Raw genomic sequence first — 23,473 nt, forward strand, 5'->3', positions numbered from 1 at the left:
GATGGATAGAATATACTTATTTTACCAATCCACAATACCACCTTCTAAGAGTATGAGAAAATTCCTCACCACAGAAAAACTTTCTGTGTAGACATATTAAGGAAATAAAACCAGGAAGTTTCCTCAATGATATCTATTACTGAATGAAAAACATTCACTTCTTTTGGCATTGACAAAGAACAGGTTCAGTTTTCCTCTGTTTTTTCTTTTTCAGCACAATCTGCTGAGAATTAAGATTGTCACAGACATTCTAGACTAGGTCGTTCAGCCACTACTCATGACAAAATATTCTCCATATTTTTCAGAGCTTCTCTTTTCATTAAATCAGAGTAGTCTACTTATGCCCTGCAAGCCTGACATACTTTCATCATAGCTGGATCTGGTCTGCTATGGTTACTTAACTCTCTTCCAACTGCTTCTGTGATTTTCCCCTCTGCATTCTTATCCCAGCCAAATGCAAGCCAGGCTTATCAGGGTGGAGCACCGCTGCTTGCTTCAGCAATGCTTCAGAGCTACTTGAATATGGCCACAAAGTCAGCACAGGAGACTTTCAGTGCTCATACGTCCAGCATTTACAATCAAGCCTGGCATTTGAAAAGGTGCCATGGCTTCATCGGGCAGGCAGTCTGCCAGCTGAAATGAGGTGTTCTGTACAACCTCAGCCTGAGGAGGTGAGATCCCCTGTGACACTGCCTTTTACGTCTGTGGGCTACTCCTCATCTTCAAATGGTGGCAGTGAGGGCTGCTTCACATCTCTGCTATGAGTGAGTGACTCTCCCACCAGAGAAACTGAAACTTCAGAGAGCTTCTCTTTTGGAAAAATAAAAAAAGTTACAATGCAGTCTCCTCAATAGTCTCATTTTTGCAAAGCAGGGCTCAGCACAGGCCCTGGCCTTTTTCTGTTACTACTGAAAGCACAAAAAAAAAAAAAAAAAAAAAATTCCTTACTCAAAAACCCATCTGCTGTTAGTTAAATGATTAGTAAGGCAGAGAGATACTGAATGCAGACACACCTGATAGAGGTGTCCAAGTTACTGACTAAAGCTCCAAAGTGCCCCACCACAGCTGGCAACAACACAGACCAGCCCAGAGGTGTGGATGTTCTTTGAACCTTTGCTGCTTGGCCCTTTCTTAACCTGCTGCCACCTATCTCAGTGCCAGCTAGCTGAGTCCAAGAGCTCTGCAGGCCTTTGCCTGCCAGCTAAACCAGAGCCAGCCCTGGGGGGTCACCGGGAGCCCACACCACAGCTGCCCACAGGTTTCCTTTCCTTCAGCTCTGATAAACTGCCCGTTCTTGTGCTTTGCCCATAGACACAACAGACATTTTTGTCGGTGCTCTGCACCATGGCCAGGGCCTGGTTTGGCCCCACGGACAGAGCTGCAGCCGACTTCCTTGCTGATTTTATAAACAGTGTGATGCTGGGAGTTCTTTCTGCACTTGCTCTCCTCTCCTGCCCGCACAAAAGGATGCCTTAAACTCACACAGGCGGTTACAACAAAGCAAAAAAGGGCACAGGCAGTGAGCCAAACTTTATTTACTCCAAAGATAAGGCAGCAAATTGTAACTGCTCGGCACTGTAAGAAGTCCCTCCCAGTAAGTCAATACCGTGAAACTCGGATAATGCAAGTAAGGGTTTTAAAGTAATGTTATCTTAAAAATTATAAAATTGCAGCTGTTACATCTCCCAAGACTTCTACACAAACTCAGAAAATATTTGTTTTGGTCAAAAGATGTTTCTTCCTTTCTTAATTTTTTTTTTCAGACACCAGAATTTGATCAGAACATAAATCTTGATGAAAATATTTTTTTACTGGCTTCATATGACATGGCTGAGTTACATCACATCATAATGCATGTAATGCTGCTTTAAAAGTAAGAGAGGTGACCAGGAGAAGCAGCAGCTGCTTGCTGTGTATTTGTTGATAAAAAATAGATCCTTTTCCCCACAGACTGGGCCCAGGTCTAGTTGCAACCTTTGCAGTCAGTCTGACTTTGCCTCCAGCATCTCCAGCAGTTTTCAAGTTACATACTTGCAAATATGACTTGTCTTTACTAGAAACCGTAACTGTGGGCTGTTATCTTCCCACCATTAGAAACCAGCTCTGAACTGGAACTCAAAGGCTGAAAAGGGAATTCCTAAGCAGTGAGAATGGAAGACATGGAACATTTCCAGATGGGGATGGCAAAACAGTTATTGCATGTTTCTTGACAGTATTGGCTTAATTCATAAACATATCTCAAGGTTTATGTAGCTGTCTCATATAACTGAGCAAATTATACAGTCACATATTTGCTATTACAAGGCTAAAATACTCATTAATCTTCTCCAGGTGAGGAGATAGCTCAACTCTCATTTCCAGATTTTTGTTGCATTTCCTGAAAAGCTGAAGACTGGATGTAGATTCGTAAATATGCATAGAACTTTAATGGCTGAGCTTTAGTAAAAAGCTCAAGACATTCTGAAATGGAGAAAAAGATACTATTTTCTCACAGAAACTGAAAAAAAAAAAAAGTTTCTCACTGAACAACAATCCTGTTTCTGGACAAGTCTTCCCTCCTGCTTCTTATAGATCTTAGGGATAGTGACATTTGAGTGACCACTGAAGAACGCTCAAAAGCTGTTTAAAGACTGGGGCAAGCACCAGATCATAAGTGCAGTTTCCAAGAAACATAATGACAGGAATTGAGATTACAACAATTTGAGCAGTAATTTCTTTACTATCGCATGCAATAAATGAATAATTAAGGTTTGTGAATCTTGACAACTGTAAAGGGTTTGGACACATACAGGGCTGAAAAAATGAGGTGTACTGGAGCATTCCACGTGTGCAAAGGACACGTGATGACAAGGAAATGTCACACCTCACTTTGTCTTCTCTGCCTGGCAAAATTCCAAGCACAGAATTCCCAGTGCCTGCCAGCCCCAGAATGTGTTGATGGTTTGCTTTCCCAGTTACATCTCTTCCTAAGGCCAGCCCCAGGTGGGGTTTTCAAATCACAGAAAATCACCTGGCGGTACTGGAGATGAAGATCCAGCTCCATTGCTGGTAATATTCAGGGTGGCCAGAAGGCCAGTGGCATCCTGGCCTGTATCAGCAGCAGTGTGGCCAGCAGGACCAGGCAGTGATTGTGCCCCTGAACTCGGCACTGGTGACACACACCTTGAGTGCTGTGCTCAGTTTGGGCCCCTCACTGCAAGAAGGACATTGGGGTGTGTCCAGAGAAGGGCAATGGAGCTGGGGGAGGGTCTGGAGCACAAGTTCTGTGAGGAGCAGCCGAGGGAGCTGGGGGTGTTCAGCCTGGAGAAAAGGGAGGATCGGGGGTGACCTTGGCACTTTCTACAACTCCTGAAAGGAGGCTGTCGCCAGGTTGAGGTCGGCCTCTTCTCCCAGGTAACCAGTGACTGTGCAAGTGACATAGTCACAAACTGTGCCAGGGGAGGTTAAGGATGGACGTTAGGAGAAATTTCTTCACAGAAAGGGTGACCGAGCATTGGAACGGGCCGCCCAGGGAGGTGGTGGAGTCACCATTCCTGGAGGCATTTAAGGAGAGACTGGATGCAGCACTGAGGCGGCGCTGAGTGCCGTGGTGTAGCTGACACGGGGGTGTTCGATCATAGGTTGGACTCGACGACCTCGAAGGACTTTTCCCGCTTGCCTGCTCCCCGCTGCCGAGGCAGGCGGCGCCCAGCACCGATCCGTGGCGCAGCGCGGCGGGAGGAGGAGCCGCCGCCGCCCCTCGCTCGGCGGCGCCGCGGGCGGGTGCGCTGAGGGGAGGGCGGGGCCGTCGCCTCCCCGCCCGCCGCCATTTTGGCTGGTCCGCATCGCTTCCGCCGCTGGAAGTAAACAGAGAGCGAGGCAGGGAACGAGCGAAGCGGCGACGCGGGCGGGACGGGACCGACCGGGCGGAGGAGGCGGCGCTGGGGTCGGCTTCGGCGGAGAGAGCTGATGTGGCCGGAGCGGAGGCGCCAGCGCGGCCCGAGCCCCGGTTAATGCGAAGCGCAGCAGGGAGCCGCCAGGTGATGGGGCGCGAAGGGGCGGCGGCGCAGGGAACCATCCGCAGGGTCCCGGGCCCAGGAGCGGGCTCCGAGCGGCGGGGCTCGGGGCCTGCCGGAGCCCCGGGCTGGGGCTGGGCCGGAAGGAGCCGACCCTGAGGGCAGCGTTCTGCGGGAGTAGCGAGCGGTCCTTAAATCCTAGTCTGAAGTGTTTGGGGGCGCTGCCTCGCAGCCTTCCCGTGATAGCGATAATAAACCGTGAAACCTTCGCTGTGTCCAGCGGAGCGGGTTGCTTGCGGCAGGGAGGAGTTGGGTTTGTGCCCGGGTCTCCCCCTCTGTCAGCCCGTGCTCCCCTTTAGCTCATTGCTGGTGTTCCTAGAAAAGCAGCCTTTGTGCGGGGGTGCGGCACAGCAAGCTCGGCTGGGCAGGCTCTTGGGAAAGCTTATCTGTCGGGTGCAAACAGCTCGGCACGGTTTGTTTTGTTTGGTTTTGGTTGTGGGTTGGGTGGTTGGTTTTTTTTGGGGTGGTTGTTTTGTTGGGTTTTTTTTTTTTTTTTTTAACTGCCGTTGTGTTCTGGCTGCACCTTACTCGGCAATAAAAACAATGTTAAGCACGTGCTTTGCTCCTCCTCCTCCTCCTCCCGCTGCTGGGTGACTGAACTGTGTGATTAGGGTTGGACATGACTATTGCAAACAAGATAGCGTGGGTTGCGCCCAGGTGCGGAGTTCAGAAACAAGTCCTTAATAGGTGGAGAAATTTACTTGGAAAATCGTAAGGAGTCAGGCACCCGGCTTTCACCCATCTCTCTGCCCCAGTAGACTTGGGTGTTTTTGTTTGGTTGGTTTTTTTGGTGTTTTTTTCCCCCTTTCTGCCAAGATCTTGGCTTTTAAAGCAAAGTTGGTTATAGCAGCAGTTTGAAAAACAGTGGTATGTGTGTGTCCTGAGCATGCCAGAAAGAGTTAAAAGTGAGATCGATGGTTCATGCATTGCTAAGAAGTGATAAGCAATCGTCCCTTGAAAAATAGGTTTTACTCATACAGTAATTTGCTAGCATGGAATTTTGCATCCATGTCTTCCTTGTTGAAAAGTTGGCATTGGATTTCAAATGGTCAGAGATCTTTAAATTACTGTATATGTAAAGCAGAGTAAACAACTTCTAATCGCGTTTGCCTGTTCTTATGTTGAATATCCAGAAAAGCTTGCTCTCTTAAGTGGCCTTTTTAAAATAAATATATTTTCAGATAGCTCTGTAAACTTCTGCAGGCAAATATACATTCTTTAAATTTTGTATTTGTTTTATTGTTGGCACGTGAAGTTACATTTAAAAAAATAAACTGTTCTGATACTTCGAGTTCTGAAATGAGAAACCAAAAATTAGATGAACAAATTGGTTAAAAATTAGATGACTGAGACAGTCACGCAGTTCTTAAAATAATATTTTTTTAGTCTTGAGCTTAGGTATTTTTTTCCTGTTTGGAAAAAGTTTGCCAAGGGAATATTTTTGAAAGGTTATACTTAATCTTCTTTTAATTACAAGATGTCAGTAACAAGAAGGAGTTGTCTGGAAAGGTGTGATTTTTCCCCATCCCTTGCTTTAAGTTGTGGCATTTAGAACATGTAACTTATTTTCTTGGAAGAAGAAATCATCATCAGTATATGTCTAGTTATCTCTAGTGATAGCTGTGGGGTTTTTTTTTGTTGTGGGTTTTTGTTTGGTTTTTTTTTTTTTTTGTGGGTTTGTTTGTTTGGTTTTTTTTAAGTTGTCTGTTTATAAAAATGTGGGGCAGTATCCCACAACTTCCATGAGTGGGTTTTGGTCTGTGACCAGCATATATTAACTACTTAGAGCTCCTCCCAGTCAGTTCAGAGATGCACATTGAATGCTGCTGATGACCTGGTCAACTCCTGTCAGGACATCCCAGAAGTCTTTTTTCCAGAAGAAAAATGAATACAGTTTTGTTAGTGGCAGCTCCCTCCTGGTCTTCTCTGAAAATGAGACAAAAAAGGGGGAAAAACACCCCAAATCCTCTCTTAATGCAGTAATAAAAGTAGCCTACCTGGCTGGAACATTTATGTAGATTTTCTACCTTGCTAGCAAAAGGATGAGGCAGGATCTCTGTAAAGGAAGACTTGGAGAGCCCCATCTAACAGTACCTTGTGTAGCTTTCTACCGATGGCTTTGGAAAGACACAGGCATCAAACAGGCAAGTCTGAATTTGGCAAGTTCATAGCTTGCCTGTGGTGAATGCTGGTTGTAACCTAGTTGTTTGGAATATCTGTTTAGCCTAAAGCTTACACTAATGTTGCATTTCAGACTAGCTTATTATAAATACTGTTCTTGTACTATGCCGAGTTATTATCTCTACTAGAAACACAACAGGCTTGCAGTGGATTTGCCATTTAATTCTTGATTAATTTTAAGTTGAATTCAATTTTCATGGTTGCAAAATCCAATTCCTTTATATATTTTTTTTAGTTGCAGATGGTTCTGAGTCACTGTTCAGTTCTCTTGCTTTTCTTCAGTGGAGAAGTGGCTCAGCAGCAGAACTGTGTCTCTGGCAGAAAGCTTGTTCCAGCACAGGAATTGTGTTCTGCATAGTCCCATAGACGGGAACTGAATCATGGAAAACAGTTCTCAGGAAGCAAGTACAGATTTTTGCCCAGTACTGTTTTCATCCTCTGCTTGCCTCCAAATGTGCTAGGAGTAAAAATAGGAGTTGAGAAAAGTTGAGACAAATTTCCTTCATCAGTCTTTTGTGACTTTTGTATGTTCAGGTTTGTCTCCATCACCTTATGAGTGGCTTTAGACCTTAAGTGCTGGCTTGCTTCTGACATACGAGTAGCTAGGATTAAAACCTTTTAAAGATAGGGAGGTGCTGGCTTTGAGAAAATAGTCTGTGATGCACTGGAGTATGAACAGAATAATTTTTAGCTGACATTTTGTTTTAAGGAGTATTTACAGACTTTGTTACATTACATAGCAGGGAAACTTAATTTTTCAGATCCCAGAAGGACTGGGCATATGATAATTCGAGACATGTAATTGTACTTGAATGTTAAAGAGGATGATTCTGCTGTGTATGAAGTCCTTGTTTATCTTCTAGAAATCCGAGAGGCTAGGGGTTCCTTTTGTGTCAGGCTCACCCTGCCCCCAGATTCTCTCAGCTCCTCAGAGACTGAAATTGAGCACATTGTAGCTGAGTAGGAGGTAGCAGAGCCCTTTAGGACATGATGTGCATCACACTGAGGCTTTTAAAAATAAATGGTCAGATGCCAAGTTTAGTTGTAAGGTGGCATGTACAAAAGAGCACCTCTGGATTAAAACCCAGTGAGCCCTACATTTATTTCACATACATGAAGGGTTTTTTTTCTCTCTAATAATGTAATATAAGCCCTAGGCTGAATTTAATACAGTTTTGAAGAAATTTTTCTGCCCCTTCTCTAAGTTTTTTTGTGGGTTGAAACTTCCAGACTTTTACTAGAAATCTTCAGTAATCCCTACTTACTAGTAAGTTGGAAAAATGAAAACACACCAATGAACTTGATGAAATATATTTTCAAGGATGCTGATTTAAAACAGAGGCCTATTAAATTAATGTGTTTTAAATAAATAAATTTAAAAAGAAAATATTCTTCCTTTCTGAGAAAATTATTTGGTCTGATACAACATCTGCAATATGCAGTGTCTGCAAGCATGCATACAGTAATTTTTTACTTCCTTGCCTGATTTTTATCTCCATAGTTCCAAGTGTTGTTCCTAATAAATAGGATCGGGGCAGCAATATTTATGTTGGTGTTCAAAGAATTGTTTCGAAGATTGTCCTTCCATTAGTAGAGCAGTAGAGTAATAATCAACAACACAGTAAAACAAATTAGGTTCAAAGTGTTCTCAAAACACACAAATGAAACACTGAAAGGAGAGTGACTGTTATAAATGGGTTGGCACTGTTAATGATTAAAGAAGTAATATTAAAGATATCAGTTTAGATGATGGGGTTATTTCTGGACTGCCTCTTCGGTTTGTTACTTGGTGATTGTTTTTCCTTTATAAATGGCATGAAAAAAAACTCTGCCAAGGTGTTACTGCATAAAATGTCCTTTTTCGCCTCCACAGTTTTCTATTAATACTGTTCTCAGCTCTTTTACATTTACAAAATAAATAGATTTTTTTGTTGTTGTTGTTATTCTATAGAATGAAACGAGGAAGGAAAACTAATGAGGCCAACAGCAGTTCATCTGAAGACACAACTGAGAAGGCATCCAAGAGACACAAGGTTGTAGAAAAGAAAACCACACTTGTGCAGAGTCCTGACTGGGCAAACCTGCTCCAAGACATTATCCTGCAGGTGTTCCAGTACTTGCCACTTCTGGATCGTGCTCATGCATCCCAGGTGTGCAGGAGCTGGAACCAGGTGTTCCATATGCCTGATCTCTGGAGGTGCTTTGAGTTTGAACTGAATCAACCAGCCACATCCAACCTGAGGACTACGCACCCCGAACTAATCAAGCAGATAATAAAGAGGCATTCCAACCACCTGCAATATGTTAGCTTCAAGGTAGTGTATTTTGTAGGCTTTTTAAAAGTTACTTTTATCCTAAAAGGAATAGGGCAGCTGTCAGTGTGGTAAGTGGCCTTGTTTTCGAGCTTAATATACAGAGGAAATGTATTCTCTAAATGGACACGTAGACAAGGAAGTTACCTCCCAATTAATTTATTTGGGTATATTTTCAGAACCAAAACTTGGAATAACAGTACTGAACATACCTTTTCATTGTCTTATTTCTATTAGACGGGAATTTTTTTGGTTGGTGTGGTTTGTTTGGCGGTTTGTTTTTGTGGGTCCTTTATTGGTTTGTTTGGGGGGGGGGGGTTGTGCATTTTTTGGTTAGTTTGGGGATTTTTTTGTTTTTTGAGGTATTTTTGTAGCAGTTTAGCTGCTTAAATTCTGCTTCATGAAGTGGACAGAAATAGTTTTGATACAACTACATGTGTGCGTTACTGCCTCTGAATTAAGATCAGCCAGGATGCATAAATTGAGCATTTCCCCATTTCACATCCTGTAGGTACTTGGCTCTAATATTCATGGTTAGAAATCATCTAATGCACAGAGAGCGACTTCAGTTCTACTAGTCATCAATTAGCAGTTTTAATATTAAATTGTATGGGATTTTCTGTACGCAGCACAACTGTGTTTTCAGGGCACTGAAGAAGTATGTGGAATTTGTGTAGGATGTACTGATTTGCATGTACTGATCGTGCCTGGCTGAGAAATATCGTTTGATGAGAATTGGTTTTGTTCACACCGTGGAATTATTTTCAGCAGATGAAAACCTTTAATGTGGGCTTACATACCAGTGTGTTTTGGAAGGCTGTGAATCTCATGGCTGCATATACATCAGCTATGTGAGAAATTTGGGAAGGAAATGTGTCCTACAGCAAGTTCAGCATGCTTGTTTCTGAGATCAGGGAGTTCTAATGCTGGAATCATCAGCATGTGAATAGCTGAGTCACCTCTGCCTGATCACATGTATTGCTACTGCTTGCTTGCAATAGTGGGTCCAAACTGTTACCACAAGGTTTGCAGGGCTTTTATCAGCATCCAGATGAAGAAAACCTGGGGCTGTAGTGGAGTGACCTCCCAGTGTCTTATCTCCTGTCTGTGTTGCTTTACACCCAAAGAATTTCGGATGCCCTTTGCTCATAGAGTGATCCATAATTTCTTTCACGTGTTGCTTCAGTTGTCCTCAGTGCTGCAGAATAAATACACAAGGAAGTGGGCATAATGCTCACCATTCCTCTGTAAAGGCTGAAAACAAGAGGGTTGTTTTCTGTAGGCAAAGAAAGATGATATTGTTGAAAATCAGGGTTTTTCAGCTTGCTCTTGAGCAGAAAATGAACGTTCATTGGACTTAATCTGTTGCTGTCAAGGTAGCATGGCTTATGGTGGGGTTAAACTTGACCCTGTGATCAGGCTGTATGCTGTTCTGTAGGTTTGTAAAGCTGTCGTGGCTGCTGTACATAAGGGGTTATTCAGAAAGCACACGAGTGTCAGGGGAGATCCACTGGAGACATACTGAGTGGTTTGGTTGGGTAGCAACCTGCATAATGAAGGTTTTGGGGTTTGTGTTGGTTTGCTTGGTTTGGGTTTGTTTTTTTTTTTTTTTTTTGAGTTTCCATTGTATCTGTTGTGGTTTTAACGGTGAAGGGCCAGTCATCCAGGTTCATATGCCAATGCACTTAACTCTCCAGCAGCTCAATTCTATGAACTGAGTGACTGTAAAAAGAAGTGGCTTTTGCACATCATAAAGGATTTATAGAATTCTTGGATTTTGGTAAGGATAAATGTAAAGAAGAATTTGAATAGGCAGTGAACCCTCCGCTTGCTTGTTATTTAATGTGGAATGAGTATCTTGGAACAAACTGTTCAGCTGATCTCTCACAATGCTATATTTTACCAAAGTGTTTAGAAGAGTAGTAAATTTATAGCAAATAGTCTTGGATTTTTGGTTCATGTTTTTTGGGGAATAAAGTATAACATTGATGGATTCATGATGAGGGGTTTTTTTTACATCGCATTTCAGAAGGTAAAGTAAAAAAAAAAAGTTAAAGAGTGTATTTGCAGTGCTTTCTGAACACGAAATTCATTTTGTTTTAAGGTGGACAGTAGCAAGGAATCTGCAGAAGCAGCTTGTGATATTTTGTCACAGCTTGTGAATTGCTCTCTGAAAACACTTGGGCTAATTTCAACTGCCCGGCCAAGCTTCATGGATTTACCAAAGGTATTTTATTATGCATATTTTCTATTGCAAAGTATTGCAGTGTTTCATACAGAACTTCTGTAACTTCATGAAAAATTCTTTTGTAGGAATAAGAATCTTCAATAAGGAAAAGTTTATTAGTGGTCTGGTCTCTGATAAAGGGAGGAGCTGATATGTACAGTGATGGATATATAAAGTTCCATTCAGTCTCTGAATCATGTGAGAATGTTGGCCTGACCTTGTTCTTTCAAGTCCTCCTGTCTGTCGACCTCAGTGTAGTGTTGAGCTGCATGGTGCAAATGAAGAGGCTAGACAGTTCAGGTCTGTGTGATTGTATTGTGGGGTTTGTTCAGGAGACAATTACAGTCGAATGAGTGGTAGTTTATCCATGTGGACTTGCCATAGGGCTTGCACAATCTCTTCAGAAAGAAATAGGATCATAATTTGTAGGGCTTCATGTCATGCAGTCAAGCATCAGCATCTTTGGTGGAGTGCCCTGTATTTCTGAATTTTTCAGAAGATTTTTACCTTGCATGATTACCAAAAATCAGATATTGTTAAAGTCATTTAATCTGGAAGGCAACAAATCTCTTACATGTGCTTCTAGAGAAGCATTCCTGCTAGTCAGGTGGAAGTGTACTATTGCTAAGGAGGAGGGGAGTGGTTGTGAAAGGCCAGATATGAATTGACTATTAGCTAGATCCCAGTGATGTCATGGCTGGTGATGGCAGTAAGGACAAGGAGGAACTAGAGACAGCCTTGGGAAAGGAAGTAGGCTACAGGTAAGGCTAACTACAGATGGGTTATTATTCTTGCAGTGGTCACTGCCACATCATGTAGCTCTCTCAAATAAGTAATTTTAATCCATGGTTTTCAAAGAGGCTTTTCAGATATTTAACTAGTTTTGCTCTGATTTTTTTTTCCTTTTCTGATGTTCTTTGAGGTGTGATAAGAAAACCTGAATGTAGTGAAAACAATCCGCAGTGTGTTAAAAATACTTTGTGCTTTCAGCTCTTGCTACTTTAGTTCTCTTGCTGGAGGGATATATTAGGGTCATGTTCAGCTTGCTGAGTAATTACTTGTGATTGTGAATTCTATGTTCTTACTCAGCTTTGAGGCTTATAAAGGACAGGCTTCCTTTTTTTTTTGCTTTCAATAAGTTCACATTTAGCCTTAAAAAAAAAAAAAAAAGATTCAAAATAAGCCAAAATTAGCACTAAGGATAATTTGCCTTTTGGTGTTTACAACTTCAGTAGTTTTGTCACTGGCATAAGGGACAAGTAGTGAAACTAAAGAACTGAATTTGGCCATGACTGAATTCTTGTCTGTTAGTGACAGGTCCATTAGATGAGAAGGAGACAAAGATGAATTAATTTGGAAAATTGTTAATACTTTACTGTGGTTTGGGGTTTTTTTTTGGGATGGTGGAGATTTTTTATCAGACTGTATAGGAAGTCTGAACTACTTGGCATTATCTTCATCAGTGCTCTTTTGTTGTCAAGTGACCTGACATGTGGCAAATATCTGTAACTCATTTAGACTTGTGTTGCCTTTCTTTTCATGAAGTACACTCCAGGTGAGTAGAATCTTTTAAAGAATCATACTACAGACTACAGATGTGACAATACTGAATAGACTAGCTTTTACATGTTGGGATATTGCCTGTTTCCCATTAGCTCTTCAAACTGGAAGGTTCAAGTTACCTACTTTTATAAGGGTGGTTAACTTTCTTTGCCTTTCTCTTTTTCTAAATAGAGAGAATAAAACCACAGTACTAACTCTCATAATATAGAGTTGAAATAATATGAAAACATCTTCTGGACATAACATATATGAGTAGCATACTGTCAGGATACTTGGAGTGGTCCCTAAATCCTAAGTGCTTAAAGATTCTGAGTTGAACTTCTTGTTTCCATTTACATGAATGACTTTGAAAGTTTGTGTAAATATGAAAGCAATTAAGTCCTATTCTAAATCTAAATTGTGTGGCAGTTTTATCAAAAATTACAAATTTATCATCTAAGAATGAATAAATATTGTTGCCACACCTTCTCTCATGTAATTGTAATTCAGGATATGTGCCTGTGGCTGAGAGTGAAACAGGCTTGAAATCCAAGTAGCACATAATTTTTTTTAAGCTACTTAATGTAGCACATGAAGAAAATACTTTTTTCAAGTCTTCTTTTTGGTCAGTTTTGTAAGAAATCATGAAGATGAACCATCTATTCACTTAATACCACCAGTGGTTTCTACAATCACTGCTGTATCTACTCCTTAGTCTGTGTTTCTCAAGTTCAGGTTCCCAGGGCTCTGTCTTAAATGAAAAGTTTCAGTGGTTATGCAAAAATGCTGAGCACTTGTCCTATCTTATGTAGACTGCTCATCCAGTAATTAATTGCTTTCCTGCTCCTTGGCTCTGTTTGGACCACTCCAGTTAGCTTTCCAAGAAATCCATCCAAACCCTGAATACTCAAGTGTGGGTGGTAGGCAGGCAGTACAGTCATTTGGCTTTGGATACAAACCCTCTTGACTGTTTGCATCTCACCAATGCAGCACAACTTGCCATGCAGGAATTCCTCTTCTAGAAGATGCTTCTTTTAGAGTGTGACTTGCCTCCTTTGCTCAAAGGGCATTTAAAAAAATCTCTCAAAATTAGATCTTCTAGGCTTTCCCTTTGCTTGTGGTATTTCTGTACATCTAAATTTGTGCAGAGAATTTACCAGGGTCAGGTTCTTGATGAGCATCTAATGTTACACATTCTGATTTGCCCCATTCATAAACTGATAGCAAAAAATTATTACACTTCCTCTACTAAAAATGAAAGTTTCTGTGTTATTTTTAAATTATGCAATATCAAAAGAATACTTTTTCAACAAATTCTGTCAAGAAGTAAAAGCTAGGACTGCTGTGTGTAGTGTAAAACCATCGAGATTTTTTTCAGATATTTCTGTTTCATTTAAACCTTTTTTTTTTTTTTTTCAGTCTCACTTTATTTCTGCACTGACAGTGGTGTTTGTGAACTCTAAATCTCTCTCTTCACTGAAGATTGATGACACACCAGTAGATGATCCATCTCTCAAGGTTTTGGTGGCTAACAACAGCGACACACTCAAACTGTTGAAAATGAGCAGTTGTCCTCATGTTTCTCCAGCAGGTAAGCTACTGTGGAGCTACTAACAGGTGTTAGCTTGTTTGGAATTTTTTAATGCATGCATTAAATTTTGCCTGAAAAATAGGGGTAGGGTTAACAGCAACTGTCCCTGAATAAAGTACTTTCAGGTGGTGGTCAATCCATCTGTCCTACCACTTCACAGTGGCTACTGGGATAATACTAAAATAGTGCATGGCTGTTGTGGGCAAATAGTTAACCTCATGTGGAACTTAATGAGAATATATAAAATTTAACATGCATTATTTGTGCAATGACAAAGTATTTCAATGCAATTAAGTTTTTTTGGAATATGAGTTTCTTTCCTATATTTTGTGTGGGTTTTACTGTTGCCATGCCATGGGTTAGGAAGATGCTGATTTAGTCATTCTGAAAGAATGTCATTGCTGGAGAATAATTGCAGACAGCATCAAAAAGGGGAGATGAGACTGAGCTGTGCAAAACTTCTACTGTCACCAGGTGTACTTCTCTGACACTCTCAAAGTGTGCCTGTAACAATGAAGCCAGCTCATACCAGAATGAAATCACTCAGGGTTGTTAAAGTTCACAGAACTAACATTTGTGGTAGACTTCCACAATGCACAGCAGGTTTAAGAGTTATGCACAGCCCATCATCTTAACACTTAGAGTTTTCCACTGAAAAGAGGAATTGCAAATGAAATGCTGGCAGCTTAGTGTGATTTCTCTTCTGAGGATGAGGATGACACCATAACTTTCTCCATGCAAATATATTGCATCTGTAAATGCTGGATTTATTATCTGTCACATTCACCAGCAGGATTCCCAAAAGGGGAGAGCAGTTCTGTTGCAGAGGGTGTTATTGTAGTGATAACAAACAAAACAAAGTTAATACCTTTTAAAGATGTAGCTCTCAGACAAAACCTTCTATTTGGCTTTGTATAAAGAAGTCCTGAAAATGTGGGAGTGATGTTTTGCAGTAGCCTGGTCCAGCAAAGTGTTCACAGAATTAACTGCATTTTGCCTCCTCCAAAACTTTCTAATCATAAATGGGGGTTGTTTAAATTAGCTTAAGGGACTGGCTTTTCCAACTTAAAATTGTTTTTTGAGAATCCTTGTGTCTGAGAAGTGCAAGAGCCTGTCTGTTAAGAGGAGAAGGATTCAGCAGTAATTTGTAGCTAGGCAGAGAGCAATTTCCTTGGACTTGGATTGAAGAGTAACTTGTCAGCTGTAGCAGACTTGGCTAGTTTGTGGATAATCCTTGCTAGAAGGCTTCATTGGAACATCATACACTTGATAATTTGGGAGGGGACGTGGGTGTGTTCTGATTGATGTATCTTGGTTGCAAATAGAAGGAACAATGGGTAAGAAATGGTTGTGCCTGTTTAAGGAGCACAACTGCTATTTTCCTTCATGGAGCATGAATAGATTGGGGTAAGATGCATTACTAACAAAACCAGGGAGTGCTAAGCAAACAGTAGGAGGATTTAATTGCTTAATTCAGGTATGGGTGTGCCTTGAGATGGAGAAAAAATGGATGCACTGGGTTTGCATGGCACTGTTTTGTAGGGCAGTGAGGGGGCTACTGGAGTGGCTTCTGTGACAACTGCCAGAAGCTTCCTCATGTCCAAGAGAGCCAAGGCCAAGCCCATCAGTGACAATGGTAGTGCCTACAGGATAACTGGAAGGGTTAAGAAGGGGGGAAAAGATATTGGAGGAGAGCAATTGCAGCTGGAGATAGGAGTGAGAATACATGTGAGAAACAACTCTGCAGACACCAAGTCAGTGAAGAAGGAGGGTCAGGAGCTGATTCAGGTGCCAGAACTGAGATTCCCCTGCAGCCCATGGTGCAAATTATGGTGAGGCAGCTGTGCCCCTGTGTGGAGGAGCTGTGGATGTCTGAGGGAAGCTGTGACCGTGTGGGAAGCCTATGCTGGAAGAGTCTCTTGGAAGCATATGTTGAGAGAGAAGCCCACACCTGCAGCACATTTGATGGGAATTGACCGTGTGGGGAACACTGAAGTCTGTTCCTGAAGGACTGCATGCCATGGAAGAGACCTATGCTGGAGCAGTTGGAAAGAACTGTGGTCTGAGAAGGATTCCCACTGGAGAAGTTTGTGGGGGATTCCATATTAGAGCTGGGAAGGAGTGTGAGGAGTTTACCCCTTAGGAGAAAGGAGAGGCAGAGACAATATCTGAAGAACTAACTACAGCCCCTCCATCCCCTGTCCCCCTGTGCTGCTGGGAGGGAAGGAGGTAGAGAAAATCATGAGGAAGTTAAGCCTGGGAAGAACAAAGGAGTGAGAGGAAGGTGTGTTAAGATTCAGTTTTATTTCTCATTACCCTACTCGGATTAAATTGATAATAAATTGATTTTCCCAAGTTGAGTCCCTTTTACCCGTGGTGGTAATTGGTGAGTGATCTTTCCCTGTCACCCTTATCTTCACCCTTGAGTTTTTAATTGTATTCTCTTTCCCCTATCCAGCTGGGGAAGGAAGTGACTGCACACCTTTGATGTTCAGGGATGTTCCACTAAGTGGAACAAAAGTAAGAAGCTGGTATGTGGATAGTTGGCTTCAGGAGTAGGCAGGCTGTAAAAATGAGACTCTTGAAGGAAAATGTGACCTGGATTTTTTTTTTTTTTTGTTGTTGTAATGGGAATATTATAATTAGCAGGCTGCTATAAATGTGGAAAGACTATTGAACCAAAAGGACTATGAGTTGCAAAACTAAATTACTTACAGATGCAGTTAAAATGTCTTCAGATGGAGGAGGGAGGAATTTTCATTACTAGGTCAGTTCTCAAGAAACCTTTTAGTGAAGAATAGATAAGAGTAATGAAAGTAGAGCAAGAGAGATTCCAGTACTGTAGAGATGAAGGAAAAAGATTGATATCAAACAGTGAATTGCTCTAAGTTACTGTACAGAGATAAAAAGGCATGTTTGAATTTGGGCTGGAGAAACAAAGGCAGTGATGTATTTCTAATCTTTGTGAGCTTATCTGAAGTTTCTTCTTTTTGTTGTTTCTGCTCTGAAATACTACCTGTTGGAACATAGAATGGAAAGTGTTCCTGTAAAGGTGGTGTTTCTGCTGTGGCACGGGGATAGGAGGGCTGCTTCTCTTGGAGTGGGTGTTGGGAAGCAGAGCAGGCATCAGGTGAGCCTGCATCAGGGACAACATGGGTCAGGGATTTTTTTGATCGAACGCTGCAGTAAGATGAGAGGGAAGAACCATTAACCTCTCAGTGACACAAAGGTATAGGCAGTGCCTAGGGATTTTCTGGAAGTACATGGGCTTCAGGCATGCCCTCCAGTAGCTGTCTACACTGTATTCATTGTCAGCTCTGTATGTAGGATGCATAATTGCATTGACAGACTGTGCATATCCAGTTCTAGACCCATAGAAATCACAGTAAGTAGAACTCCAGCTGTTCCACTGTTTTTGCATTGCAGTGGTCCATAATGTACCCCTAAAGTTAATAAAGATTATTTGTGGAAGGATGGCAGCCAGAACAAGAAGCTTTGTCAGGATGAGAAAATGTATGTGGATCTTGAACCTGCCTAAAACACTTTATATCTCAACAGACCTAGGTTTTCTGAAGAAACATGTCTGAATTTCCTTAGATAGTGATCATAGTAACCCTTTTGATTCATGCAATGCTTTTGCAGTGATTTTTTTTTTTTTAAAGAAAGTGTTTCTGTGCTCAGTATAGGCTTCTCTTAATAGCTGTACCTTAAAATAACTGCTGTTTTCTGAATTTCTTCCTGTTGCTTCAGAACTATAGTGTATTGAGCTCAGGGTTTTCAGTTCCACGTTAAATGCTATGTTCTCATCCCCTCTGTTAATGGAAAGGCCGTATCCTACATTTCATGCAGTTTTCTGGGTCACATGAAATGCAGAGGACTGTATGCTGTTCTTAGTGCTTTTTTATTTTTTTCAGTACTGTTACCAGTATAATACCGTTGCTTGTATCTACAGATAGTATGAGTGGAAACCTTAGACTGACCCAGATTCTCTTTTTAATGTTTTTGTCTTCTGTGGGCAGCAGCTTATATTGAGTCATTAAAGAGTCTGAAAGTTGCTGTTCCAGAAATCACTGCTCCAAATTTCTTGTGTTTTGCCTCTTTTATTTTTTTTTTCTGTAGCTTTTCCAAATTTAGGCATTTATCTTTTCCTTTAGTGACAGCAGCAGCCTCTCTATTGAATTAAAATCTGACATTCATTTTACTTTGCTTTACATTTGCTTTCTTCAGATGACAAATTTCATTCACAGTTGCTTTGTCACCCACAGAGCTGTCAGCAATTCTTCAAGAGCTGGCTAAGACAATACTTTTATCATGAGTGAGGACCTTTTACAAAAATGAGATTGAGTATATGTGGTCTTACAACAGGACAGAACAGTCAGAATATGCTATTTGTGTACTTGACACTTCTGTTTATGTATTTGTTCACTTCTTTATGATTCCCAGCAAAATAGAGATGTAGTCACATTGTGTGTATCTGTTTTACATGTAGGTACAAAGAAGTCACAAGATCCCACTTGTGCAAAAGATTAACGTTCAGGTTGTCCAGTAGGGTTGGTTTTAAGGTCTTGGCTGCACGTCTGAAATGGGAGCCCATAGCACCCTCCTGACACCCATGAACAAATTCCCTCCCGTGTCTCGTTCAGTGCCTTTGTCTGTGTAACCCCTGGCATAATGTTCTCCTCTGGCAGGTATCCTTTGTGTGGCTGACCAGTGCCACGGCTTGCGTGAGCTGGCACTGAACTACCACCTGCTGAGCGACGAGCTGCTGCTTGCTCTGTCTTCTGAGAAACACGTCAGGCTAGAACACTTGCGCATTGACGTTGTCAGTGAAAACCCCGGACAGACTCAGTTCCACACGATTCAGAAGAGCAGCTGGGACGCTTTCATCAAGCATTCTCCTAAAGTGAACCTAGTCATGTACTTTTTCTTGTACGAGGAGGAGTTTGACCCGTTCTTTCGTTACGAGATCCCCGTCACTCACCTGTACTTCGGGCGGTCGGTCAGCAAGGACGTGCTGGGCCGCGTGGGGCTGACGTGCCCGCGGCTGGTGGAACTGGTGGTGTGTGCCAATGGATTGCGGCCGCTGGACGAGGAGCTGATCTGCATCGCCGAGCGGTGCAAGTACCTGTCGGCCGTGGGCCTCGGGGAATGTGAAGTCTCTTGCAGTGCCTTTGTTGAGTTTGTGAAGATGTGTGGCGGTCGCCTGTCTCAGCTCTCTATTATGGAGGAAGTTTTGATTCCTGATCAGAAATACAGCTTAGAGCAGATTCACTGGGAAGTTTCAAAGCATCTTGGTAGAGTCTGGTTCCCAGACATGATGCCCACTTGGTAAAGTCCTTAAAAGACTCCAGGGCGAATGGAGTAGCACCTTAAACCCACGCTTACAATATTGCAATTTCCTGTATAAGCTTATTTAATAATATAGATTTTACTGCAAGTTAATTAATGGTTTGATTCAAAAATTTTTTTTCTTTCTAAAATTGTTTTGGAACTTAACACAGCTCCAAAACCTGTTTTCATCCAAACAAAATTCAGCTTTCTGTTTTAGATTTATTCTTTGTCATTACAAGTGACCTCAAATGTTTTTGGAAAATAAAAAAAAAAAATTATTTAAAATATTGAAATGTACTTGCAAAATACCAGTTTTAATGTGCTGTTTTTCCTTGATTTAGATTAGTAGTATTGGACATAATCATATTTGTTCTTAAAAAGCCAAACAAAACCCCACCAAAATTGCATGCTTTTGTTGCAGACTGTAGCATTTCTGAGTCCAGTCACCTCGATGACAAGATGGCAATTATAAGAAGTGTTTAGTAGCCCTTAAAATGCACACATTTTGTTAAGTCATAAAGGCAAGAGCAATACACTATAATAAGTTTAGACAACTAAAGCAGTAAGTTTACCACCTTATTCAACAGATTATTAGATCCATCTAAAATGTATTTAGAGTGCTAATGACCAGTAGTGTGAGCTACCAAAAGCGGTGTGGGGTTTTTTCCACCCTCTATGCATTTTAATGTAGTTTGCTTATGGGGTCTCAGATCTGTGTCTAAACCTGTTTTAAGGTATTTTATGTCTAGCTCAGGAAGCGAAAGCATTCTGGGGAAAAATGTAGATACATTGTATTTAAAACCACACTGGAGTTAATGAGCTTTTCTTGCACATTAACCGGTTTGGCAGCATACTGCGAGATGGAATAATGCATGGTTTGTGAAATGAACCCAGCAATGTTATTCTGATGACGTGGGCGTGAGCAGTGGGAGGTGAGAAAGGTAAAATTTGAATGTTGACCAAGAACCTTTTCAGAAAACCTTAGACCTTTTGGCTGCTTTCAGTTTGACAGAAATGATGTTTGGAACAGTTGCTTAAGCTGTATAAACTAACTGTATACTGTAAATCTGTTTCAGAAATGTTTATGTATAAAGTGGATGTTTGATAGATAATAATTTTTGTATACCTTTAATTCAGCTAGTTCTGTCATTTCATTATATTTAACAACCCAAAAGGAGTAGACTTGGTGAAGTAGAGCAATAGGCAAAATTTTGTTTTGAACATTTGATAAATCAGTTTTATTAAAGAAAGTTTTTAGTTTGTAAGTGGTGTAGGCAAGGCACTGCCTGTGATCTGGATGTGGCTTGTGACTTCATTTCTTACTGCCAACAGTTATTTTCTCTTCGGTTACTGATGGTAACGCTGAAGTGTTGGCCGGACTGCTGCATGTTTGGGAGATGTGGTCAGCCCTCAGCAAGGCAGAGCTGCCCCCGCAGGCTGGCTTGAGCTTAGCTGGTGGCTGCTTCTCACTTGAGCTGTACAGCCCCTGCTGGTAGTAAGTAGATTTCCTTCATCTCTGATTTCAGTCATGTTTATCCAAATGTATAATTTAGTGTAATACACTTATGAGTGTATTTAAGTTCATAACTATATTTTGGGCAAACAATGCTCAGCGGACTGGACATCTTTATAGGGGAGTTGTATGTTTCTGTAGAGCTTTGATTTAAAAATTGCGTTTTATGAAATACACGGTTTTTGTATTAGAATTTGTTAAATTAATGTAATACTATAATTTGCTTTTATTTGTACAAAAGGTGTCAATATATTTAGTCCGTAAAAGTGAAAGAGCTCTGTGTCTTTTATAACCCGACTCTCAGAACTGCCTGTATGACAAAGGTGGAGTAACACTTGTAGTCTGGCAAATAGGATTTAGTTTTCACTAAATTAATGTGAAATAATACCATTAGTAACGGAGCCAAAACATCTTTGGACCTTGACTGCAGGTGTCCTGATGCTGGCAAGGTAAGTCACCAACATGCTGGTCATGGCAATAACTGCAAGGCAAGGCACAACCTCGATACCAGATCCCACTCCTGGAATTCCCACCTTTGAAACCCAGCGTTCTGCTGCTTGCAGAGGCCTCTGTCAGACCCTGGTGTGAGGAACATAGTAGGAGCTGAAGGTGGCAGGGCTGGTTGTAGCAGAACTGCTTCCCCAGCAGAGTAAACTGGGAAAGGCTGTGTTGGTTGTTGCACCGACATCAAAATGAATGCAACACCATGTTATACAGTTATTAAGATGTTCAGCACAAGAAAACTGCTCAAAAGCAGTTGTCTCTCTTCCAGTGGAAATGAGCAGATTTTATACATTGAATCAATTACTGAACTCTTGGTTCAGATAATCCAGCTATAATACAAACTTGCCGGGCAAGCCTACAGTGCTTTTTGAGCAAATTCTGTACATCTTATTTTGTCTTCTACATGTTGAAACAAATGAATAGTAAATACATTAAAAACATGGCACAAGTAGTAAGAGTACCACACTCACAAAGTTCTCTAGAAACATGAACATGAGTGTCAAAGATGTGTTCATAGTGTCACTTTTCCCTGAGTTCACCTTCATTTCTTATTTTCAGAGTAACAAAATTCAGTCTTGGCTCAGTTGTCCAGTTTTGGGTAGGAGCTGATGTGTGCAGTAACAAATCTTACCTCTGCATTCAAGTGTGAATCACAAGTTATGATATTGAAGGCAGCAGCTCTCCTAATCCAGAACATCTGTGAGTGGGATTGTGAGGGGGAGGGCAGAGAGCATTGGTACCAGTGCTGTCCATTACATGGTCCTTTGGGAAACAGGAGCAGCACACTCCATTTGACCTTGATGGATGATGAGCCAGGATCTGCTTCCTGGAATGAAGTGTGGCTTATAACCCCAAGCAGCCCACAGGTATGGCAAAGCAGCAGTTTTGCACTAGACTACTGTGCCATTGTGGTAGCACAGAATGATGGTGTATTTTTGTCCTAAAGTGCAACATGCATAAGATCAGGGAACAGAACCAGGCACAGTCTGAAGTGATGAACAAGTCCTGTGTTTAAAGTGTGAGTAAAGACTGAGTGACAGTGACACAATCCAGGCTTATCCTTGAGCCTGGCAGTTTGGACAGTCCCCTGGTTCCTACTGTTGGTCAAGTGCTAGTGCCACCTGGCTGTGAGTGCAATAACATGAGGTCCTACCTATTTCTGCTCCCTGTGTGACTTTGAGGAGGAGGCCATCCTTAAGTGTTTGAGGTGAATAGGTAGTTTTCAGTCACAACAGATTGTGAGGGGCACAGAAGCTGTTTGTGGTATCTAACACTTCCTTTTTAAGTTACAAAAGCGTCATTTTTATGGATCTATTCTAGGCTTGTCTAAACTTTGCAAAATTAGCCTATTCATCATCTCTGTGTTTCTTTGGATCTTACTCTGTAGGCCTAACTCAAGAATTATGGACTGCCTACAAGAGAGCACTGCACTCAACAACTGCAACTCATTCAGTGCAGCGGCTGCAGTTTAACTGCAATGATGGCCCCTCTTTCAGGACTCCAGTTTGTACTGGTGGAGTTTATTCCCACCCAGCTGTGCATTCAGTCTGAACAATTAATTAACACACAAACCCCTACCCAGTTGAGAGATGCAAAGAAAGTGAGAGCTCTCTCTCTCCAACCCCTGTGCCCAGAAGCAATAAATACTGGCCTCAAAAGGAATTCATGTATGTTACATAACAGATAACTCCTACATAAGCAATTGCTACCTTTCAACTGAGTATAGTGTACAAAGTGTGAACAGACACATGTGGGTGCATCATTGGCAGTGTGATCTATGGGCTTGGTTCTGTGGTCTTGTTTCCCTTTCAGAGCTTTGAATGCTGGTTTGTGATGTTGAGGCTTTTTCCTTGGAAGGTAAATGTGGGTTTGACAATACTGAAGGTTACAAAGTCTGTGACTTCTGTTGACAGGCTTGCTGCAACCCCTTTGACTTCCCTAGAGCCTCCTGGGTTGCCTTCCTAGTAGTGCTGTGTGGTGCTTGGTTGCTGACTGGGGTGAAAGCATGACAAAATCCAAAGCTGAGCTCAGTCACAAGGGTCTGTGACTTTGGCCAAAAAGACTCAAGTCTTTCAGTCTGATGCAAAAGATGAAGTTTCACTTAAGAGTGGAAGAGAGGTGTGCTCATCCCCTCATTCCTCTCCCATTACCTCTCACGCTCATCCCATTACATGACAATGCAATTTAACTAATTAATTTTAGTGACTTTCTGAATAC

The 23,473-nt window shown here is 41.6% G+C and overlaps 1 protein-coding gene across 2 annotated transcripts; it reads left to right on the top strand.

The window, feature by feature from the left end:
- Positions 1-3,776: 3,776 nt before the first annotated feature.
- On the top strand, positions 3,777-21,024 carry FBXL3 (F-box and leucine rich repeat protein 3). Of its 2 annotated transcripts, XM_079304244.1 has the most exons (5): positions 3,777-4,019; positions 8,188-8,551; positions 10,653-10,775; positions 13,737-13,908; positions 18,597-21,024. In XM_079304244.1, exons 2-5 carry the CDS (start codon positions 8,189-8,191, stop codon positions 19,238-19,240), a joined length of 1,302 nt encoding a protein of 433 aa, XP_079160370.1. In that variant the 5' UTR covers positions 3,777-4,019; position 8,188; the 3' UTR covers positions 19,241-21,024. The 2 variants fall into 2 exon arrangements, with proteins under 2 accessions (XP_079160370.1, XP_079160371.1); XM_079304245.1 differs by lacking the exon at positions 10,653-10,775 and having other exon boundaries at positions 3,780-4,019.
- Positions 21,025-23,473: the final 2,449 nt, after the last annotated feature.

Source organism: Erithacus rubecula, assembly GCF_903797595.1.
Source record: "Erithacus rubecula genome assembly, chromosome: 1".
NCBI classification, from domain to species: Eukaryota; Metazoa; Chordata; class Aves; order Passeriformes; family Muscicapidae; genus Erithacus; species Erithacus rubecula.

Coding starts and splice junctions, on each gene's coding strand:
- FBXL3 (XM_079304244.1), top strand. CDS start 8,189: ATGAAACGAGGAAGGAAAACTAATGAGGCCAACAGCAGTTCATCTGAA. Junction 8,552..10,652: donor TGCAATATGTTAGCTTCAAG/GTAGTGTATTTT, acceptor TTTTGTTTTAAG/GTGGACAGTAGCAAGGAATC. Junction 13,909..18,596: donor TCCTCATGTTTCTCCAGCAG/GTAAGCTACTGT, acceptor CTCCTCTGGCAG/GTATCCTTTGTGTGGCTGAC.